The sequence below is a fragment of the Salvelinus sp. IW2-2015 genome, unplaced genomic scaffold, assembly GCF_002910315.2.
Source record: "Salvelinus sp. IW2-2015 unplaced genomic scaffold, ASM291031v2 Un_scaffold1218, whole genome shotgun sequence".
NCBI lineage: Eukaryota > Metazoa > Chordata > Actinopteri > Salmoniformes > Salmonidae > Salvelinus > Salvelinus sp. IW2-2015.
Genome location: NW_019942784.1, coordinates 109,833 through 133,100, shown reverse-complemented (window position 1 = coordinate 133,100; position 23,268 = coordinate 109,833). Strand labels below are relative to the sequence as shown.

Genomic DNA, 23,268 nt, shown 5'->3' with positions numbered 1-23,268 from the left:
CCAAACATGGATGTAGCAACTGCTGACCTGCCTTTCAAAGACAGTTTGTCAGTTCACACATTTGATACCCTCCTTTGGGCATCTTTTTGGAAATATCAAAAAGGGAGCTGGTTTATCAAATCAAATTGTATTGGTCACATATACACACATTAACATCTGCTAACCATGTGTAAGGTAGTTGTTGTGAAATTGTTAGATTACTTGTTAGATATTCCTGCACAGTCGGAACTAGAAGCAAAAGCATTTCGCTACACTCGCATTAGCATCTGCTAACCATGTGTATGTGACCAATACAATTTGATTTGATTTCATGCGAGTGCAGCGCAATGCTTGTGCTTCTTGTTCTGACCGTGCAGTAATATCTAAGAGTAATCTAACAATTCCACGACGACTACCTAATACACAAAATGTAAGGGATGGAATAGGAATATGTACATATAAATATATAGACGGGCGATGGCCGAGCGGCATAGGCAAGACGCAATAGATGGTATAAWATACAGTATATACAATTGAAGTCGGAAGTTTACATACACCGTAGCCAAATACATTTAAACTATTTTTTTCACAATTCCTGACATTTAATCCTAGTAAAAATTCCCTGTCTTAGGCCAGTTAGGATGACCACTTTATTTTAAGAATGTGAAATGTGAGAATAATAGTAGAGAGAATGATGTATTTCAGCTTTTATTTCTTTCATCACATTCCCAGTGGGTCAGAAGTTTCCGAACACTCAATTAGTATTTGGTAGCATTGCCTTTCAATTGTTTAACTTGGGTCAAATGTTTCCGGCAGCCTTCCACAAGCATCCCACAGTAAGTTGGGTGTATTTTGGCCCATTCTTCCTGACAGAGCTGGTGTAACTGAGTCAGGTTTGTTGGCCTCCTTGCTCGCACACATTTTTTCAGTTCTGCCCACAAATTTTCAATAGGTTTGAGGTCAGGGCTTTGTGATGGCCATTCCAAAACCTTGACTTTGTTGTCCTTAAGCCATTTTGCCACAAATTTGGAAGTATGCTTGGGGTCATTGTCCATTTGGAAGACCCGTTTGCAACCAAGCTTTATCTTCCTGACTGATGTCTTGAGATGTTGCTTCAATATATCCACATAGTTTTCCATCCTCATGATGCCATCTATTTTGTGAAGTGCACCAGTCCCTCCTGCAGCAAAGCACCCCCGAAATAGGATGTTGCCACCCCCGTGCTTCACGGTTGGGATGGTGTTCTTCGGCTTGCAAGCCTCCCCCTTTCTCCTCCAAACATAACAATGGTCATTATGGCCAAACAGTTCTATTTTTGTTTCATCAGACCAGAGGACATTTCTCCAAAAAGTACGATCTTTGTCGCCATGTGCAGTTGCAAACTCTAGTCCAGCTTTTTTTATGGCGGTTTTGGAGCAGTGGCTTCGTCCTTGCTGAGCGGCCTTTCAGGTTATGTCGATATAGGATTAATTTTACTGTGGATATAGATACTTTTGTACCTGTTTCCTCCAGCATCTTCACAAGGTCCTTTGCTGTTGTTCTGGGATTGATTTGCACTGTTGCACCAAAGTACATTCATCTCTAGACAGAACACGTCTCCTACCTGAGCAGTATGACGGCTGCGTGGTCCCATGGTGTTTATACTTGCGTACTATTGTTTGTATAGATGAACGTGGTACCTTCAGGCGTTTGGAAATTGCTCCCAAGGATGAACTAGACTTGTGGAGGTCTACAATTTTTGTTCTGAGGTCTTGGCTGATTTCTTCTGATTTTCCCATGATGTCAAGCAAAGAGTTTGAAGGTAGGCCTTGAAATACATCCACAGGTACACCTCCAATTGACTCAAATTATGTCAATTAGCCTATCAGAAGCTTCTAAAGCCATGACATAATTTTTCTGGAATTTTCCATAATGTTTAAAGGCACAGTCAACTTAGTGTATGTTAACTTCTCACCCACTGGAATTGTGATACAGTAAATTATAAGTGAAAATTGTCTGTAAACAATTGTTGAAAAATTACTTGTGTCATGCACAAAGTAGATGTCCTAAACGACTTGTCAAAACTATAGTTTGTTAACAAGAAATTTGTGGAGTGGTTGAAAAACGAGTTTTAATGACTCCAACCTAAGTGTATGTAAACTTCCCACTTAAACTGTACATATGAGATGAGTAATGTAAGATATGTAAACATTATTAAAGTGGCATTATTTAAAATGACTAGTGATCCATTTATTAAAGTGCCCAATGATTTGAGTCTGTATGTAGGCAGCAGCCTCTTTGTGTTAGTGAATGCTGTTTAACAGTCTGATGGCCTTGAGATAGAAGCTGTTTTTCAGTCTCTCGGCCCCTTCTTTGATGCACCTGTACTGACCTCGCCTTCTGGATGATAGCGGGGTGAACAGGCAGTGGCTCGGGTGGTTGTTGTCCTTGATGATCTTTTTTGCCTTCCTGTGACATCGGGTGCTGTAGGTGTTCTGGAGGGCAGGTAGTTTGCCCCCGGTGATGCATTGTACAGACCGCACTACCCTCTGGAGAGCCTTGCGCTTGAGGGCGGTGCAGTTGCCGTACCAGGKGGTGATACACCCCGAAAGGATGCTCTTAATTGTGCATCTGTAAAAGTTTGTGAGGGTTTTAAGTGACAAGCCAAATTTCTTCAGCCTCCTGAGGTTGAAGAGGCGCTGTTGCGCCTTCTTCATCGCACTGTCTGTGTGGGTGGACCATTTCAGTTTGTCCGTGATATACACCGAGGAACTTAAAACGTTCAACCTTCTCCACTACTGTCCCGTCGATGTGGATAYAGGGGTGCTCCCTCTGCTGTTTCCTGAAGTCCACAATCATCTTTTTTGTTTTGTTGTTGTTGAGTGAGAGGTTGTTTTCCTGACACCACACCGAGTGCCCTCACCTCCTCTCTAGGCTGTCTCGTTGTTGTTGGTAATCAAGCCCACTATTGTTGTGTCGCCTGCAAGCTTGATGATTGAGTTGGAGGCACGCATGGTCACGCAGTTATGGGTGAACAGGGAGTACAGGAGGGGGCTGAGCACACACCCTTGTGGGGCCACAGTGTTGAGGATCAGCGGGGTGGAGATGTTGTTTCCTACCTTCACCACCTGGGGGTGGCCGTCAAAGTCCAGGACCCAATTGCACAGGGTGGGGTTGAGACCCAGGGCCTTAAGCTTAATGAAGAGCTTGGAGGGTACTACGGTGTTGAATGCTGAGCTGTAGTCAATGAACAGCATTCTTACATAGGTATTCCTCTTGTCCAGATGGGATCGGGCAGTGTACAGTGTGATGGCGATTGCATCGTCTGTGGACCTGTTGGGGCGGTATGCAAACTTATATGGGTTTAGAGTGGCAGGTAAGGTGGAGGTGATATGATCCTTGACTAGTCTCTCAAAGCACTTCATGATGACAGAAGTAAGTGCTACGGGGCGATAGTCATTTAGTTCAGTTATCATTGCCTTCTTTGGTACAGGAACAATGGTGGCCATCTTGAAGCACGTGGGGACAGCAGACTGGGATAGGGAGAAATTGAATATGTGCTCTGAGGCCTGAGGCCAATACGTTGGTGTGCGTGACATGGCCGGGTAGCTTTTTATAGTCCGTAATTGCCTGTAGACKCTGCCACATACACTACCGTTCAAAAGATTGGGGTCACTTAGAAATGTCCTTGTTTTTGAAAGAAAAGCACATTTTTGGTCCATTAAAATAAAATAAAATTMATCAGAAATAGTGTAGACATTGTTAATGTTGTAAATGACTATTGTAGCTGGAAATGGCTGATTTTTAATGGAATATCTACATAAGTGTACAAAGGCCCATTACCAGCAACCATCACTCCTGTGTTCCAATGGCACGTTGTCTTAGCTAATCCAAGTTTATCATTTTAAAAAGGCTAATTGATCATTAGAAACCCCTTTTGCAATTATATTAGCACAGCTGAAAACTGTTGTCCTGATTAAAGAAGCAATAAAACTGGCCTTCTTCAGACTAGTTGAGTATCTGGAGCATCAGCATTTGTGGGTTCGATTACAGGTTCAAAATTGCTAGAAACAAAGACCTTTCTTCTGAAACTCYTCAGTCTATTCTTGTTCTGAGAAATGAAGGCTATTCCATGCGAGAAATTGCCAAAAAACTGAAGATCTGGTACAACGCTGTGTACTACTCCCTTCACAGAACAGCTCAAACTGGCCCTAACCAGAATAGAAAGAGGAGTGGCAGGCCCCGGTGCACAACTGAGCAAGAGGACAAGTACATTAGAGTGTCTAGTTTGAGAAACAGACGCCTCACAAGTCCTCAACTGGTAACTTCAATAAATAGTACCTGCAAAACACCAGTCTCCAGGCGACTCCGGGATGCTGGCTAGTTTATAAAAGCAATAAGGCACCTCGGGGGTTAGTGGTATATGGCCAATATACCACCTCTAAGGGCTGTATCCAGGCACTCTGCGTTGCATTGTGCAAAAGCACAACCCTTAGCCATATGCCACACCACCTCTAACCTTATTGCTTAAATAGCTGAGAGGAAAAACCAATCACTTATAAACCCACAAAGATCCTGTATTTAGTTAAGTGATAATGCCTGAAAGCTGGTGTTTGTTGGATATATTGGCACGGGTGTTGTTCGCCGAAGGCCGGCAAACCATGCCAATATATCCAACAAACACCGGCTTCGAGGGCATTATCACTTTTATCCAACGGGTTACTAACATATTCAAATAATGTTCAACATATTTTCATTAAAAAAGTTATTGATTCATTTATTTGTACTATTTCATCCTTCTACAAGATATAGTCCCGACACAAATCTAGGGTTGCTATAGACGCGACCCAGTCGTTCATTCTAAATGTTCCATTGCCATACTGACTGGCAACGTTCTTATCCCTCGCTTGCTAGCTAGCCAACTACGGCTAATTTACAGTCAAAAAGTGCAGCCAGAATAACAGCAAAATAGCTGCATTTGTTTAAGCTATTTTCTAGTGACATTTATTTGGATACATCCATAACAATGAGCTAATGAGGCACGATTTAGCCTGGCATAGAAAATGTGCTCTCTCGATTGGACACTGTTATTCAGAGGAGTTAGCCAACAACACAGCTAACACAATAACTCCAAACTGAAGCTGGAAAGACTGCAAACTAGCTGCACTTCGTCTTGATTTACCTTTTTTCAATTTACATTTCTTTGTATATATCCATAAAAATGATGTCAGCTGATTCATGATTTCGACTGGCTCTCTCGTCCCGACTCCCGACACCGACACGTTCATTACTGTGGGACAGTTGGAGATCGAATTTGAATATTGAAATAATGTTGCAAATGTCGGAGAGACAGACAGTAAGGTTTATACATATCTCCCCTGTTGGAAACTAAAAGTTAGTCTAAAAGAAATGTGAGATAATGTCTAGATGCTTTTTATAGTGGAGATCAAGTTTATAACTTCCCTGCCTGGGCTGGATGAGAGAGAGTGGATTGCGCAGTCTGATGGAACAGAGTAAATAGGCATTTTAACGTCATAGATTTAGCCGGTGGTAACTTGTGGAATAGACACCAGCTAGAATGCGCTTTTAACCAATCAGCATTAGACCCACCCATTGTATAATGACGTGTATCAGAGTTGCAGCCCAGTCCTCATAGGTTTGGAGGTAAAATATAGATAGAAGTTAGTGGTTAACATTTTGCCATGTAATGTACGGAAGATGTCTGAAACCAACTACAACACAGACGCTGTGGTATGTATGAGGATGTGAACCATGCTCTGAAAACCTGCTCCATTGTTTCATCCTTTTTTTTTTTTTGTTACCACAATTCATTTGGAATCGTATTGCACATGTTTTGTCTGGCTCCTCTGTTATATTGCARAACTTCCAAACATTGCACCATTTGATCAACGTCAATATCAATGCTGCGGTGAGAGGTTTCGGCGTTCCCACATACAACCACACCTACCCACCCACGCCTGAAACTATTAAAACAAGCAGGAGTTACCAAATGACGGGAAGGACTGACGTGTTGTCTTACCTCGTAGTGTGTGTTTGTTGGGCCACAGGAACCATGGCAGTAGCAGCAGGTAGAGCAGGTAGACCAGAGACAGGGCATTGTAGCGAAACAGGCAGGCTGGGGACACACAGAGGTCAGAGGTCAGAGGACAGGCACGACACAGACAAACATCACAGTCAATGACTGATACACAGCAATATTTCTGTGTATCAGTGGTTGAATAATCTAGGTACAAATCTGTGAATTGAGGTCACATTGATGTGTGGACTTCTGAAGAAATCAGAGAGGAGACAGGAAGAAAGGGTGAGGGCTGAGGCTGGGGTTGATTTACACCTCTGCCTTTCATCAACAAGTCTCCCRGACACCCTCTGACACTTGTAATTGTTTGTAACCGCATGCCTCACACATCTACACACACACCTCCCTTACTGGAAAACATCTAATGAGTCGACGTACAGGCAGAGCTTTCTCAGGTCCCTGTGAAAGCAGCAGGGCTGGACTGTGTTAACAGTAACACAGAGCTGGATGGCAGCCAACCGTGGCCTGCTCTGCACTAAACATTCCTTTAATAATAATGATTATAATAATAATAATAATAATGATGATTATTATACTGATAATACACCAGACCCTGTGATTGTCCYGGCATAATGCTGGTTACTCTGCCTGTGTTCAGTGAACTAGCTAGCTGCTGGTCATTTGTGCGGCTGCCAGGGGACACGAGGGCTTTCCAGACCACCTGCTGGGGCCCTGGGAAGGCTGCCTTCACACCCCCTCTCCTCTTCTCTCTCCTCTCCCCGGCTGAGCTCTGAGATTGGAAGGGGGAGCTGGGAGCCCAGCGATCTGATCCCCTGTGCTGTGCTCAGCACCTTAGCCTCTGGATCATAACCAGGCCTGTTAGAGTCCTGCCACAACTGTCCATCTCACAGCATTTCATCCTCCCAACCAACTCTCATCTGGCCCTCTGGGTCTGCCCCTCAGTAACCTAAAGTAGCAGGCGTGCAAAGAAACGCCTAAGCAGGGTCTGAAGAACTCAGAAGCATTACGGTTTCTACCGACCCCAATGAGGGTGGCCCCACAGAGACCCAGCAGGGGGAAACAGCACTGCACTGCAGTGTCCACAGCTGACGGCTGAGAGCCCGTCCTACACATCACAACATATCCACCATAATAATACCTTGCAGTCAGTCACTGTACCCAGTACAGTACTGTGTCCCAGCCCCGCAGGCGCTCCGCCCTGGCSTACAGTCTGCTATAGATCTATAATTAACACAACCAGAATGGGAGAACAAAGARAGGCTTTGTCCTATAAGTGAGAGTCAATGAGCTAGCTAACGTGTGGCACACAGCGCTGTTTGTACTAAGGATTTCACTGGCCCCCTTGAGGGAGCCTTCCTATTAACTCTGGCTTAATTGTCAGCGAAATGGAGTCCCCCACTGGTACAACTTAAACAGCTCTCACTCTCTCCTTCTGTCATGTGGATCATATAGGAACAATATATATTTTTATATATCACACATGCAAAATGTCAAGTGTCATGTGCAGTGTAATGTCTTTAGCAAACTCAGTGGCAGAGAACCTGCCAATGATCTTGAGGATGGATCAGTTAGGCTGACAACATTGGCTGAAGGGCAAGTCACTGCGAGTTACTGTTTTGACTTAATGTTCCCATGGTTACCTCACCCTCGCATGATTTAACGTGACATAAGCTAATGCTGGGTTTCCCAAACTCGGACATGCCCCCCCCTTGCACGTTTTGGTTTTTGCCTTAGCACTACACAGCTGAATCAAATAATCAAAGCTTGATGATTAATTGGTTATTTGAATCAGCCTTGTAGAGCTAGGGCAATAAACAAAACGTGCACCTGGGGGCTGATAAAAGTGACAGTCGACTCTGGTTTACTGGGTCGCTAGTCTCTGCCCGGCCAAGGGTGAGAGGTCCACCTCAGAATGTGTGTGGTTCAAGTTCATCTTTTCAACACTGAGGAACCACGACCACAGACTGCTGCAGGGCTGCTAGGAGGTTCTATGGTCAAAGACCAGCAGCCCTGTGTCTGTCTTTAATCAGCTGGTTCTGGATCAGAGGCTGAGATCATCAGCTTCTCATCCCACAATCAACAGGCTTCGACAGAGAGCAGAGAGGGGGAATGCCCCTAGTCTGCTCTTAGTTTACTGTAAATATGTGCTGCTAAAATGTAGTAACAGCTTTTTCCTTTCTATTAATCCCTCTCCCCGTCATTGAATCTCAAGTATCCTCGCTCAAATGTGCACACACACACACACACACACACACACTCATACCCACGCACTAAACCAGCCGATGACACAGTGCCGAAAAATGGGTCGCAACTCAACTGAAGCAAGGAAAAGTTAAAAAGTCTGAGGAGTTCCTCCTGCCTATCTCCCTTCATCCATCTCCTGGACTGGCTGGCCGTCTGTTTACCTCCTCTGTAGCATATCCCCAGTGTTTCCATTCCCCTGCCTGCCTGGCTGCCTGACTGACTGCCTGAGCAGCTACACTACACTACTTATTGCACACAGCTAGGAAAGTAGAGGTCAGCAAATCAGGATTACTTTATACAGTCAGGGGCTTTATACAGTATGAACAGTGTCCACCTTTCAATTACTGAAGAATCTCCTTATTAACAATCAATGAGAGATGAGCGGTTCYGATGAGTAGTAGTAGTATTATAAGTTCTCAAACAAACACACGCTTTCACACACACCAAACATCTACCAATCAGGTGTGGCGTGAGCGTGACAGACAGAGTACTGAGATCCTGTGGTGCAGAAACAGAGAGAAATGCCATGTGATCAAGGGAGCAATTAGCCATCGAGAGAAAGAGAGGTGGAACCCACTCCTCAAAAAGCAGCACTACCTCACTCTGTTGTTCCTACAGGGTCAAAGCCCTAACATCCCAGCCTAGACTCCCACCACCAACGGCTCTAAATAGCAGAGCCCATAGACTCTCAAACTATGCATCGGATAGATTCAGGAAATTATGGTAATTGAGCTTGGAAAACCAAACAGCATGCCGCAGAGTTGGGGTCGTGACGCACCTCTGAGGAACACACTCGGAGTGTGTGTGTCCCAGCTTGGTCTGTGCCCTGTGCAGAGTCAAACACGGTGAAAAGCTGGTCTCTTATGCCCAGGGCCTTATTATGTATGCTCTATGGTAAAACACCTTTGGACTACACTTACTGTAGCTGGCTCATTTAGAGGTACCATTTATACTCCGCAGACATCACACTGAATTAAGCCTCAAGCTCTAATTTGTCAATAATAAACCTGCCAATGTTGCCTTCAGAGTTGCATAGCTATTTCTGGAAATAGTTTTCAAATGGATACCTGTGTGTCTCTGGAGCACGTCTCACCATCAACCTATATTTGAATATAACTCCTCTTTATTAGAGAAAATATTAAGAGTGGTTGTTTCTTGAGGGTCTTGATCACTGCCAATCCATTACCATACCAAACCATGTACCAAACTACTGACGGAATGATGCATTGCAAACTGCAAAGACTAACAGACTTGTTACACGTTACTCTCCGAAATATCTTCCCATTACATAGTTGTAGACTCAACAGTAGTCTAATCCTCAATGTCAATAGACAGTCCCACTTCATATATACAACACCCAGTCCAACTCCACCCAGTCCAACTCCTGGCCAGACAGGCTCTATGTTTCCCATCTGGCATGTCATTGTTTTATAACTCCTGTGTTGACTGAGGGAGGAGATGTGGACTCCTTATCTCCACTGACTTACAGTCAGGGACTCTCCTGTATTGAAATGTTCTTGCCAATCTTTCCAGGGCTTTGGCAGTTTTTCCTAAACTTGAGGTTGTTTACTGTATGGCAAATAGAAAGGTCTCCACAGAGTAATCCTGCTAAGCTGACTGAACATAAACCTGCATTGGAAGAACACTGAAGCGGGAGCTGACCTTTTACACTCAGGTGGTTTTCATTTTCTGCTGGACACTCAAAATGTCATCATCTCCATTAGGCAAAGCCTATTGGGAGAATCCAAGCTGCTGATCTGATCACTGTTTTGCTACCGTAAGATTATGTTTTCGAAAAAACAAATTGGTATGGTTTCTAAAATCGGCTTCAGTAGATAGTGGTGGTTGAATTGTATTAACTGTATGGGCCTGTCTGTAAAGCAGTTTATCCCACATCAGCTTTAGATCAGCAGGGAATCATCTCAGATCACAGTTTTCAGTGTCTGCTGCCAGAGCCAAATCTGATTAAAAGACGTTTCCAATGTGCGGAATTGCCACAGGTCAGGTGCAACACACTCACAGTGGATCTGTCTAATATCAGAGCTAACGGATCGCAATACCTTCCACCCTCCAAGCAATTACAGTGTTTTCAGTGTAGTGTAGTGGTGCTTCTGAGAACACGTGGCAAGACAGTGACTGTGACAAGCAGTGTCCCAGACCAACCCAGTCAGTTAAAGGCTTCTCTCGTTCAGACAAAGCAGTGCTTTAACAAATACTAAGAGGCAGTGGCGCCAATATGATCCCTGCTCTTCGCTGCAGCTTGTCTTCCCCGGTAGTGTGGCCAAATGCCTGTTAATCAGATGGGCAGACACCCAGTTTTCAGGGACCTCACCCTGGTCCTGACAGCAGCTCCTCAATCACATCTTAGCTTCTCCCTGGAGCTAGCTGAGTCATAGCAGAGGCACGGCAACATGACTGCGTCACCAAATGTAACATGAGAGAAAAAAAATCAAATACCTAAGGCATGTCCTGCGACAAGGCAGGCACACCACAAAACACTGTCGACAGAAAGTGCCACGTGACTGCAGCTCACATGTGCATACAGAATATAGCTATCCCACCGCAGAAACACTACACACTACACACAACCCAGACGGTTCATTGCAGCCACATCAAAGGTGATTGAAAATGACAAATAACCTTTAGCAGCAGAAAACGGAGGGAGGAAGTTAAGAAAGTGAGGGAAAACACAAGAAGCGAGGCCAACTGCGATCACTCGGTTGGGTCTGTGAGCATGTGCGCCTGCTTGCCTGCCCGGCCCAGTGAAGCCAACAGCTACAGGACTCCAGGGGCCCACAGCTGGCCCCCACAGTGACCACAGTCTACAGGTATGTGAACACAGACCAGTCCGGCATGGGTCACAGAGACAGGAAGAGAGACGGCTGGAGAGGGAAAGAGGGGGAGGGTAGGAGAGAGAGGAAAAAAGAGACAGATGGAAATGAAGAGCAAGGAGAAAGGGAGGATATAAAGAGGGAGAGGTGGGGGAGTGAGAGGGAGATGATATGGGAGAGGAGTGGGTGAGTAAGCGTCTTGGATGAGCCAAGTGGGTAAAGGGTAGTGAGAGGAGGGATAGATACTGGAACATGGAAACATCTTTGGAATGAACAGCAGGGTGCTGATGTCAAGCAAAACATCTGGGAAACTCTAAACTGGCAACTGTGTAACCGTCCTCGTCAACAGTGGCTATGAGTAATCCTGTACTATAATTGGCGCTATAACTGGACTAACTACGACGCTTAAAAAAGACAACACTATATCAAAGTCTACACGTTAAAGTTTTTTAAACACCCCATAACACTAGTTCAGATCTTCAATATCATGGATAGTTGAATGACATGTAGATCCCTCACAGAAGTTGAGTGGATTATCTATGTCTCTCTCATACAGCGGTGTGGGTTAAATGGGTCTCTATAGATCCCTGTGATTCCTCCTGACTCTTCGGCTCTGGTTAGAATGAGTCACACAGAGGTCTTCCATTGCAGTGGTCCCAGATCTGCCGTCTTCAACATGTCTTGTGTTTTCACTACTATACAGCTGYAWGGARSCTCTTATTCAACTCACCAGTGGAAAGTACCCTAACTAGGCTCACTACAGTCTATCAGTCTATCACCTGGGCACTTATTCTGATCCTATTATTCTGCTGGAGTSTGCGTAGCTGAAGAGAGAGGYGTTTAAGGGGAAATGTAGGGAGCAGTTTTCCAGAGACGCCACAGCGTTCCATGATGTCAGCTGAGCTCAGGGKGAGAAACAARGGCTCYTGGAAGCCATTAAGTAATCAACTGRGTGTTTAAAWAGGACCCGATCTCCATGTGGACAGTGGGGCGATCAACTAATGAGGACYGCTTTATGTGATAATTAAAATGAAATGGCCAGAATGGATGTGATAGGGCTTTGACAGTTTTACATGCTCTACTGCAACTCTCCGGTACAGTGGGGAAAAAGCCACGTCCACAGATTTGGATCCACGGCTTAAAACCACATGACAGCAGCCCTAGATTGCCTTCTGATTGCGGTATAGCCTACCTATCTAATCCATTCATATCTACTAGGGRGAATGGGTTGTTCCTGGACTGAGGCCGGCCCAGGGAGCCTGACTGATCCCAGCTCCTCTGTTCTGATGGAGAGGAGATGGTGGGGAGCCAGAGTCAGGGCAGCTCTCCCAYCCAGACACAGAGCTGGGTTATAGGGGTGTGTGGAGAGAGACAACCCCTCCCTGGAGCGCAGGCCGTGAATGGCTTCCAGGATGATGAATCCCATTGCCAGCTGCTAAAGCCTATAGATCTGGCAGGRCCTGCATGAGGCCTACAGCCAGGGACAATCCCCCTTCCTCTGTATTTCCCACACACTGCACACACTGTATGCTCAAATACTGAGCTCCCCACAGTTGTGAAAGACATTAAACAAAAATCTTCCTGTGTGCCTGCGAGGAATTGGAAAATAAAAAGCGAGGAGAAGTGAGAATCTGAAAGCAACCAGCCCTCCTGTCTGTGTCTGTTCCTGGAGAACTAGCGGCCAATTCTGACCTCCATTCTCGCTCATTTTCATGTTTCCAAACAGACAAATTCCTTTCGACAGACAAGAGTTAATTTACATCGCTCTCAAACTTTCCCGTTTCTGCACGCTATTACTATTACCATGCTATTACTGCTAACATTTCAGAGAGAGTAAGTCAAGAATCATAACATGCCCTTAAGGGTAGCAATTTAAAAAGGCTACAAGCCATTCACGTGTGATCCGCAGGACAATAGCAGGGCCTAAACAGAGACAACCAGACAAAACTAAACAAATCAGAACAAAGGAGGGGAACTTTGTCAACTAGAATCGCTCTCTGAAAGACACCTTGCCGCAGGAATGAAAGCTTCAAAAGGGCCCATTGAGTATGTGTGGTGTGTGAATAAGAAATGGGGAACTTGAGCTGCCCTCCTGGGTAAAATATGGAGACTATTCACTCACTGAAACCTGAGAACATTTCTCAACAAATATGAGTCAAATCCTAACAAATTAGCTGGCATGGCAAGAAGTGCATGCTGCCAAGTCAATCTCTATTCATTGTTCATGCACATTGCAGCTCTATGAAACAATGCTCATTCTTCAATCCTCTAAACAATCACTTCCCCTTTGGTTTCCCTTCCCTCCGTGATGGGTGAAACTGTTCTACTTCTTTGCCAGCAGACTGGTCTCATAAATTAGACGTAGCATAGTAAATTAAATCCGAGACACTCAAATTAGTAGATATGTTACGTTTGGTATGGTTACATAAGACAGGTTACTTCAAACAAAAACTAAAGTAGGGTAGTTGGGCGGGGTGGATGGGTGAACGCAAACGTCTAGCAACCCAAAGGTTGCGTGTTCGAATCTCATCAAGGACAACTTTKGCTACTTATTACTTTTTATCTACTTTGCAAATAAATACTTACCTAACCCTTCCCCTTTTAGCTAACACTTCCCCTAACCTTAACCCTTTTAGCTAACCTTTCCCTAACGCTAACCCTTTAACCTAACTCCTAACTTTAACCCTAACCCCTAGAGCTAGCTAACATTAGCCACCTAGCTAACGTTAGCAACAACAAATTGGAATCCATAACATACCATAAGTTTCGCAAATTCGTAACTTATGGTACAAATTGCTATTCAAAACTTATCGTATGAATTGTAATCCATAACATATCATACTAAATGGAGTGTCTCAGATTTACATACAGAATAATACAAAATGCTCTGAGACCACTTGGGTGCCAGGGGAGGAAACGGAGAAGTTTTGCCCTTAAAATAGAAAATAAACATCTAATACACGCCCCTTTCAAACACTATGAATATTTCCATTAGTATGAATGCAGTATCTTGTGACAAACAGCCAGGTCTGCCCTTTGTAAGACTGAATGGCCATGCGGTGCTCAAGGGGGGTTATTACTATTTCTGAATACATAACAACCCATCTAAATCACCCTGTTCTAAAGGATAAAAATGAATACCACTCTCCACCTATCTGTAGGAGACGTCTCCACCCGAAGGACACGGAGAGCAAAGGCGGGTGCCATGTGGCACGAGAAGATAACAGCGCTAGCCAAGTAACCTGAACAGACCGTCACTCTRTCTTTCTTTCTTTGACAGTAAAGACAGCAGAGGCTCAATTCAGATCCAGAACTCAAGCGGCGCAGTCAGGCGACGGCACGAGGAAGCAATTTTCCATAAAATGGCCCATAACAAAAGCAGCATTCAGCGTGAAGAACAGAATGTGGACCCTGTCGTAAAAGTCAGAAAGCGTTTTGATATGCCCAGCTCTCATCTCAGCCTGCAGCCTGCTCTTTAACACTTCACATCCTTGTCTCTGACTCTGTACTCTGCCCCTCTCATCATTATCATCTGATGCCTGCCTGACAAGCAGGGAGATCAGGGTTATTATGAGGCATTTTGTAATCCCGTTACTGGAGGAATCGAAAGTAAAAAGCACAAGGCTTGTCAGGGCAAGTGTGTGAGGAATGCTTACAGAGAGGCATAATCTAACACGTTAAATGGTGTCACGACTTCCGCCGAAATCAGTCCCTCTCCTTGTTCGGGCGGTGTTCGGCGGTCGACGTCACCAACCTTCTAGCCATCACTGATCCATTTTTTATTTTCCATTGGTTTTGTCTTGTCTTCCATCACACCTGGTTCCAATCCCATCAATTACATGTTGTGTATTTAACCCTCTGTTTCCCCTCATGTCCTTGTCGGTGATTGTTTGTTGTATGTATTGGTGCAAGTTATGTTCTGGTTTTTGTATATTCATTAAACTGCTTCGTTTATACCAAGTTCACTCTCCTGCGCCCGACTTCCCTGCCACCAGCACYCACCCATTACAGGTGTGAGTTTTAGCTTGTAGCTCTCACTTGGCTGTAATTTCTTCTTTGAGAGTTTGCTAGGCCATATGGCCTAGTTACAGTTGTAAGAAGTGATGATACAGTTTGCAGTGCAACATGAGAACTAAACCACTCTACAGTTTCTTATGAAATTTGCAAGAAGAGCTACACTTCCCTACAGTGTTTCCTTACATACTAGCCTCCATCAGGTTCAAAATCAAGCAGAATAAGCATGGACAGAACACAATTCACTGGACAGAACACAATTCATACTATTGGTATTACCCATGCCGTTTGAACTGACGTACATCCCACCACACAAACATAAAAGAGCACCTACAGTACATATTATCCAAACTAGTGCCCTTAACCTCGGAGCTTTCACCTTTAAACCCAAAGGTAAGTCAAGGTATTWATTTCAAAAGAAATATAGCGATTTTGGCGAATATAGCGAATTACATTTTCAGAGAGCAATTAGAGAGACACATCCTTTCCATTGCAACAGACAGCCTAATACTTGGCTTGACACCTCTAAAATAGCTTAACATTGAATTGCATTTAGAGCTGTTGAAATGCTCATCATTCATTCCCATGAAGAGGAGATGAGAAGTGGAAGATCATGGTGAGACCTTAACCCCATAAGTGCATCACTCACTTACATGTCATTGGAAACCAGAGAGTGAGRCGAGTTATAGTGAGAAGACCCTTCAAATGTGTCATCTATCCATGGGACCTCAGCAATATAGCAGTTACTGTTATTATTAGTGCCAGAGATAAGAGACAGCTGTCATATGGCTCAGAAGCAAGCTGAATCACACAATGTCCAATATTCATAACTATGTAGACAGGCAGTGTTATGTCTCTCATATCAAACAATCACCACTTAATTAAAACAGTTTCAATTAATCAAATCAGGTTTTTATGAGCTATATCCTAAATAGAAGCTATAGAATGGTGGTGAAAGTCTGATCAAATGGAAAACGTTTKAAATGAAGAAAAAAAAGAGATGCCTACCGGCCAAGCAGATAAATTAACCAACTGTAATATCATCTTACTTAAAGATGTATTATAAAAGGTGTTGTATCATTTCAGCCAGTAGTTTTGTAAGTAGCTCTCAAGTCAAAAATTGGTCCCTGAAAATGGTGCACAATTGTGTAGTCATCCATTTCGTATGATATGTTATGTTCTGCAAAAAATAATTATATGCCAAGAGAATAGTAGAATAATAGTGAAGACATCACAACTATGAAATAACACATATGGAATCATGTCGTAACCAAAYAAAGTGTTAAACAAAACAAAATACATTTTATATTTGAGATTCTTCAAAGTAGCCACCCTTTGCCTTGACAGCTTTGCACTCTTGGCATTCTCTCAACCAGCTTCACCTGGAATGTTTTTCCAACAGTCTTGAAGGAGTTCCCACATATGCTGAGCACTTGTTGGCTGCTTTTTCTTCACCCTGCGGTCCAACTCATCCCTAACCATCTCAATAGGGTTGAGGTCGGGTGATTGTGGAGGCCAGGTCATCTGATGCAGCACTCCATCACTCTCCTTCTTGGTCAAATAGCCCTTACACAGCCTGGAGGTGTGTTTTGGGTCATTGTCCTGTTGAAAAACAAAATATAGTCCCACTAAGCGCAAACCAGATGTATCAATGCAGAATGTTGTGGTAGACATGCTGGTTAAGTGTGCCTTCAATTCTAAATAAATCACAGAKAGTGTCACCAGTAAAGCACCCCCACACCTCCTCCTCCATGGTTCACGGTGGGAACCACACATGCGAAGATCATCCGTTCACCTACTCTGCGTCTCACAAAGACATAGCGGTTGGAACCAAAAATCTCAAAAGGACAGATTTCCACCGATCTAATGTCCATTGCTCATGTTTCTTGGCACAATCAAGTCTCTTCTTATTATTGGTGTCCTTTAGTAGTGGTTTCTTTGCAGAAATTCGACCATGAATGACAGATTCACYCAGTCTCCTCTGAACAGTTGATGTTGAGATGTGTCTTACTTTTTATTTGGGCTGCAATCTGACGTGCAGTTAACTCTAATGAACTTATCCTCTGCAGCAGAGGTAACTCTGGGTCTTCCTTTCCTGTGGCGGTCGTCATGAGAGCCAGTTTCATCATAACGCTTGATGATTTAAGCGACTGCACTTGAAGAAACTTTCAAAGTTCTTGACATTTTCCGGATTGACTGACCTTCATGTCTTAAAGTAATGATGGACTTCATTTCTCTTTGCTTATTTGAGCTGGTTCTTGCCATAATATGGACTTGGTCTTTTACCAAATAGMGCTATCTTCTATATACCATCCCTACCTTATCACACCACAACTGATTGGCTCAAACACAGTCCAAGTGACTACATCATGAAGCTGGTTGAGAGAATTCCAAGAGTGTACAAAGCTGTCAAAGGCAAAGGGTGTCTACTTTAAAGAATCTAAATATATTTCGATTTGTTTAACACTTTTTTGGTTACTACATGATTCCATATGTGTTATGTCATAGTTTATGTTTTCACTTTTATTCTACAATGTAGAAAATAGTCAAAATAAAGAAAAACCCTTGAATGAGTAGGTGTGTCCAAACTTTTGACTGGTACTGTATATGTTCTTTGTGCAATTCACATGACATGTTACGAACTTGTAAGTGCTTAAGATCCCGCTCAATTTCTAATTATTCTCTTCATAAAATAACTCACTGAGGTGAGGAAGCGCAACTTCCTCTCCCTTACACACACGCTGTGTCATATCCATTTGGCTTGGAGGGACTGAACCACTGGGCCTATGGGCAGTTGGCCTGGCTGCAGACCCAGCTCTGCCCAATGCCCTAGATATCCGAGAGGGTTTTCTCTGGCCGTGGTCAGCCAGCCTCAGCCCCAGGCAGCCAGCTAGTTCAGCACATCTAAATGCGGGCCTGTGTGACCGCAACAGGTGTTGGACATTGCAGCTCCATGCTCCTCATTAAAAAGTGCTTTAGCACTCCCGTGTCTGTGGTGGCTGGCCAGCACGAGGCCAGAACGGCGGTCTGTTATCTGGTTAGCGGTCAGCCAGAGGCATCAGCGGGAAGTCAAATTCTCATCAAATTCTCACTCCATCTGTATCATGTTTTACTGCGGCCTGAAAGACAAAGCTCTGAAGCCGGGCCAGTCCCACACCTGTCCTTGGCTCACTGTTAATTCACCAGTAATGAGTTTGGATGGTGCTGGATGGTGTCAGATTCCAGACCTCACATACAAACTGAGTGGTTCTGGGGCCTAGCAGAGAAGCTAGTCTTCCCTGACTGAGTCCAAGTACTGTCGATAGATGCGTGAGTCAGAGCATTTAATTGAGCGCTCAAGCAGTGCGTTTATGATTATGGCACTATGTGTTGCTGAAGTTCAACTTCCTCCCACTCATCTCAATCCAATTATGCTGACAGAAGCAGCACCTACATGGAGGATTATGTCTGAGTTCAGTCAAAGGACACTCATGACAGCACCTTCACAGCTGTGTGTGTGTGAAAGAGAACAGTGAGGTAAACCGCTGCCCTAATGAAGATATGCAGAAACTGATTGTCCCCCAAAAATTCCTGATCACACTTGTAGTCGATGTTATGGCTACATTAGCTAGCATAGCTCATGCACAGAAACACTTCATCAGGTGTAACGGTCGTGGCGCACCGAACTGCGCACGTGAAGGCCGTCAAACCAAACGCACTCCTTCAATATAAAATTGTCTTTGACAAAAATAAAAACCCGTCAGTTTGTCACTTTCACGAGGATGTAGTAACGACAGGTTCAGSTACTTATTAAGAGATCGGCTCGAATCTAGGTTTTGCATTTAGAATTCGAGAAAATAAAGGATACATTTGTCACTTCTCCCATTGACTTACCAAACCCAAGTCTGGTCTGTCTAGTCTGCTTGGCAACGTGTTCCTGGAATTATCGCATTGTTGCGCCTCAGTGTTTGAAAACTCACTGCTAATTCACTGTTTCCCGAATACTTACACTGGTCAGAATGTGTCTCACTTGGTGTGATAAAATACTTGATCAATTGCTCATAGGGAACAAAACTTAGTGACAAACAATACTGATGATGCATCTCAGGCATTGTTTGAATACATTTTGGTAATTGATTAAGGCAATAGCACAGATCAACATACACTTGCTTGGGGCCAATTTGCACTTTGGTCTTCCAACGCTATTGATCACATCCTACAAGTGTTAATGACCCACAGATAAAAAATATATGATCACGGTCATTCAAATTTCAGACATTTTTCATCATTCATTTGGTTTTATAGTCGTGAGAAGTGTTTTGGGTTCATCTGCAAGAAGACCACGGGAAAGTGGATCTTCGCAGTTATAATGAACTGCCCCCTTCATGATTCAGTAACTACTGGGGCAGTTCATCAGTATGGGACGYAAACTTTCAGTACTTTCTCCATGGCATTTGAGGGTAGATTTAACCTAAATACATATGTTGCTAGAACTTCTCTTTCCTCCTCCCGACTTAGGCATTTCTGGCTGAGCAGCATTTCTTCCAGTCTATATTTAATTTTCACAAAGCACAGCAACCAAAGTCATGTGACTTTCCAGAATGCTGCTGTGACTAGGTTTCAAGTCAGAGTTTACAAACATACCATAAGCATCTCAGCTATTAATTAAAGGCAACACAAAAGCCATGGCCTTATTTTCTTCTCTAGACACACTTGGATCCCAGTCAAACTTTGACACTGAGAGAAATACTGCCAAGCAGTTGAGAGCTCTAACCAGGATTTGTGTGGTGATGTGTGATTATCAGTTTACCTGTCAGTTTGTGATGTTTTGGAAACCCTGACATGCACTATATATACACACACAAGTATGTGGATACCTCTTCAAATTAGTGGATTCGGCTACCACTTTGCGGTTGCGCCGTTGTTGCTCCTAAACCTTTCCACTTAACAATAACAGCACTTACAGTTGAKCGGGGCAGCTCTAGCAGGGCAGATATATTACGAACTGACTTGTTGGAAGGGTGGCATCCTATGACGGTGCCACGTTGAAAGTCACTGAGCTCTTCAGTAAGGCCATTCTACTGCCAATGTTTGTCTATGGAGATTGCATAGCTGTGTGGTCAATTTTAAACACCTGTCAGCAACGGGTGTGGCTGAAATACTGTAGCCGAATCCACTAATTTGAAAGCGTGTCCACATACTTTTGTATATATAGTGTACATACGTGCACCAGGAGGACAGTAAGTCAATAGACTTCCCCACAGTTCTGGCACAGCCTGATGACCACTTCTGCTGCAAAGGCCCGGTTACAGCCTCTTAAGTGCACCACCATCTGAACCAGACTATTACTCACCCAGAGACCAGACAACTTCTCATCATCCAGCACCCTTTAACCTAACAAGACTGAAGTCCCTGCCAAGTTCATCAGTGTTCTACGTCAACTTCTCTTTAGTAGAGCAGCTATGAGATCATTGTAGTTCCTTAGGTCATTGTGCCCACGGTGACACACAGGTTGTGTGTTAAACCTGCAGCTTAAGCAATGAGCACGCTAACAAACAGGATGTGACACACTGAATATCAACATGAACATCCAGAGGAAGGGAACACATGGAGATCCGGCCATTCACACCCATGGCCATCATCCAAACACAGAGTAAAACTCATAGAACCGTCACACCCGTTTCTGGTTGAAAATACTTCAATTTTCACTCACTACGAGTTTTTAAAAAATAAGAAAACTTCAACATTGTGTGAGGTTGAATGATAAAACAGATTTTTTTTTCTCCTCTCTTTAAATAGTTGAGTATGTTAATTAAATCATACAGGGGTTTTCCTCTGTCTTTTGTTGTGAGTACTGCACCAGACGTATGAGATACCAGATCCAGTCTCAGGAATCTCTGGAGATCCCTTCTATCTGCACTGAGTTAGGTAAATCTGCTCTTAGTTTTTTGTCACCTTACTTGTGGAATAATCTCCAAAGCGCTCTCTAAAGTTGGATGAATTGGTGCCACTAGGGCAATTCAAAAGGCTGATTGAGGACCTATTTACTGAAGAATGTGTTTGTTTTCAATGACTGTGTTTTGCTTTTAGTGTATTGATGTGAATATTAATGTATATTGATTGATGTGTTTGATGGGTATACAGGGCTCATCTGAGAAAGAGACATTGGTCTTTAAAATAAAGGTTAAATAAAAATACTAAAAATGACACAGCTGATACACATTCAAAGTGTGACCCATCTGCCATTCTCATCACTGCCCCAAAGACAGACACCACACACAGAACACTTACCGAATTGTCTCCCCAGTAGCAAGGCAGTTAACCCACCAACAACAACTGCTCCCTGGGCACCGATGACGTGGACGTTGATTAAGGAAGCCCCTCGCACCTCTCTGATTCAGAGGGGTTGTGTTAAATGTGGAAGACACATTTCAGTTGAATGCATTCAGTTGTGCAACCGACTAGGTATCCCCTGTCCTTTCACTTCCTTATTCTTAAATAAAGGTTAAATAAAAATAATTCTCCATGATTAACGTACATGGGATGGAAAGGAAATGTACACTCAGGACTGTGTGTGTGTGTAACCGATGTGAAATGTCGAGCCCAGATAGGGGCGAGGAGAGGGACGGAAGCTAAACTATTACATGTGGAACACATTACTGCATTTYGGKGTAATAAGCACATTGAAGCATGGCATCTATGGCAGGTTGTGCATTCTCTAACTGCGTTATTTGATTTGTCTGTACTGTACTTGGCAAAAAAGTCTTAGTTCATCCTTTTATCAGCAGTGAGACTATTGCACATTACTCAACTTTCCCATGAATATTGTAATTTCTTTGCTTTATGAATCATCAAACTCAAAGTTTAGTAAATGCAAGAAGACATAGGACTTTGCATTTAGTTGTACTGGTGACATTGATTTTTAGAGAAGTTGACTTGCCAGTCTAAAAGGTGGAAGCACGAGATTCGTCTCAGGATGTTGCCATGGCACTCATCTTTACCATGGTAATACCATYGTAAACAGTCTGAACGTCTGGGTGTGGTCGAGACACACAGAGGGCCGTAGCTACAGCTAGTGGAAATGAAAACACTCAGTTTATTCACAAAATAAACTCCACTGAGTAACGGAAAACCATGACATGCTTGGATTCAACTTTCAAACTACCATACATGAACATGTAACTGACTTCATGTATACTGAACAAAAATATAAACGCAACATGTAAATAAAGTGTTGCATGTTTCATAAGCTGAAATAAAAGACTCCAGAAATGTTCCATATGCAAAAAATCTTATTTCTCTCAAATGTTGTGCCCAAATGTGTTTACATCCCTGTTAGTGAGCATTTCTCCTTTGCCAAGATAATCCATCCACCTGACAGGTGTGGCATATCAAGAAGCTGATTAAACAGCATTATCATTACACAGGTGCACCTTCTGCTGGGGACAATAAAAGGCCACTCTAAATGTGCAGTTTTGTCATAAAACACCACAGATGTCTCAAGTTGAGGGAGCGTGCAATTGGCATGCTGACTGCAGGAATGTCCACCAGCTCTGATGCCAGATAACGGAATGTTTATTCCTCTACCATAAGCCGCCTCCAACCTCATTTTAGAGAATTTGGCAGTACGTCCAACCGGCCAAACAACTGCAGACCACGTGTAACCACGCCAGCCCAGGACCTTCACATCCATCTTCTTCACCTGCGAGATGGTCTGAGACCAGCCACCCGAACAGCTGATAAAACTGTGGGTTTGCACAACTAAAGAATGTCTGCACAAACTGTCAGAAACCATCTCAGGGAAGCTGACAGACAGCGTTTATGACGTCGTGTGGGTGAGCGGTTTGCTGATGTCAAAGTACCGCATGGTGGCGGTAGGGTTATGGTAAAGTACAGGCAACGAACACAATTGCATTTTAGTCGATGACAATTTGAATGCAGACATACCGTGATGAGATCCTGATACCCATTTTCATGCCATTCCTTTTTATCCTTTATTTAACTAGGCAAGTCAGTTAAGAACAAATTCATATTTTCAATGACGGCCTAGGAACAGTGGGTTAACTGCCTTGTTCAGGGGCAGAACGACAGATTTTTTTTACTTTGTCAGCTCAGGGATTCGATCTTGCAACCTTTCGGTTACTAATCCAACGCTCTAACCACTAGGCTACCTGCCGCCCCATT

General features: G+C 43.7%; 1 protein-coding gene across 2 annotated transcripts in view; it reads right to left on the bottom strand.

Annotated features, from left to right (window-relative positions):
* Positions 1-23,268, bottom strand: part of LOC112070101 (piezo-type mechanosensitive ion channel component 1-like) — a 56,094-nt gene that overhangs the window by 14,950 nt on the left and 17,876 nt on the right. For both annotated transcript variants that reach the window (XR_011475519.1, XM_024137514.2), the window contains one exon: positions 5,999-6,094. Coding sequence is in view for 1 of the 2 variants with exons in the window: in XM_024137514.2 (XP_023993282.1) it covers positions 5,999-6,094 (96 nt within the window). In the remaining variant the exon portion in view is untranslated. The remainder of the gene's footprint in view (positions 1-5,998; positions 6,095-23,268) is intronic.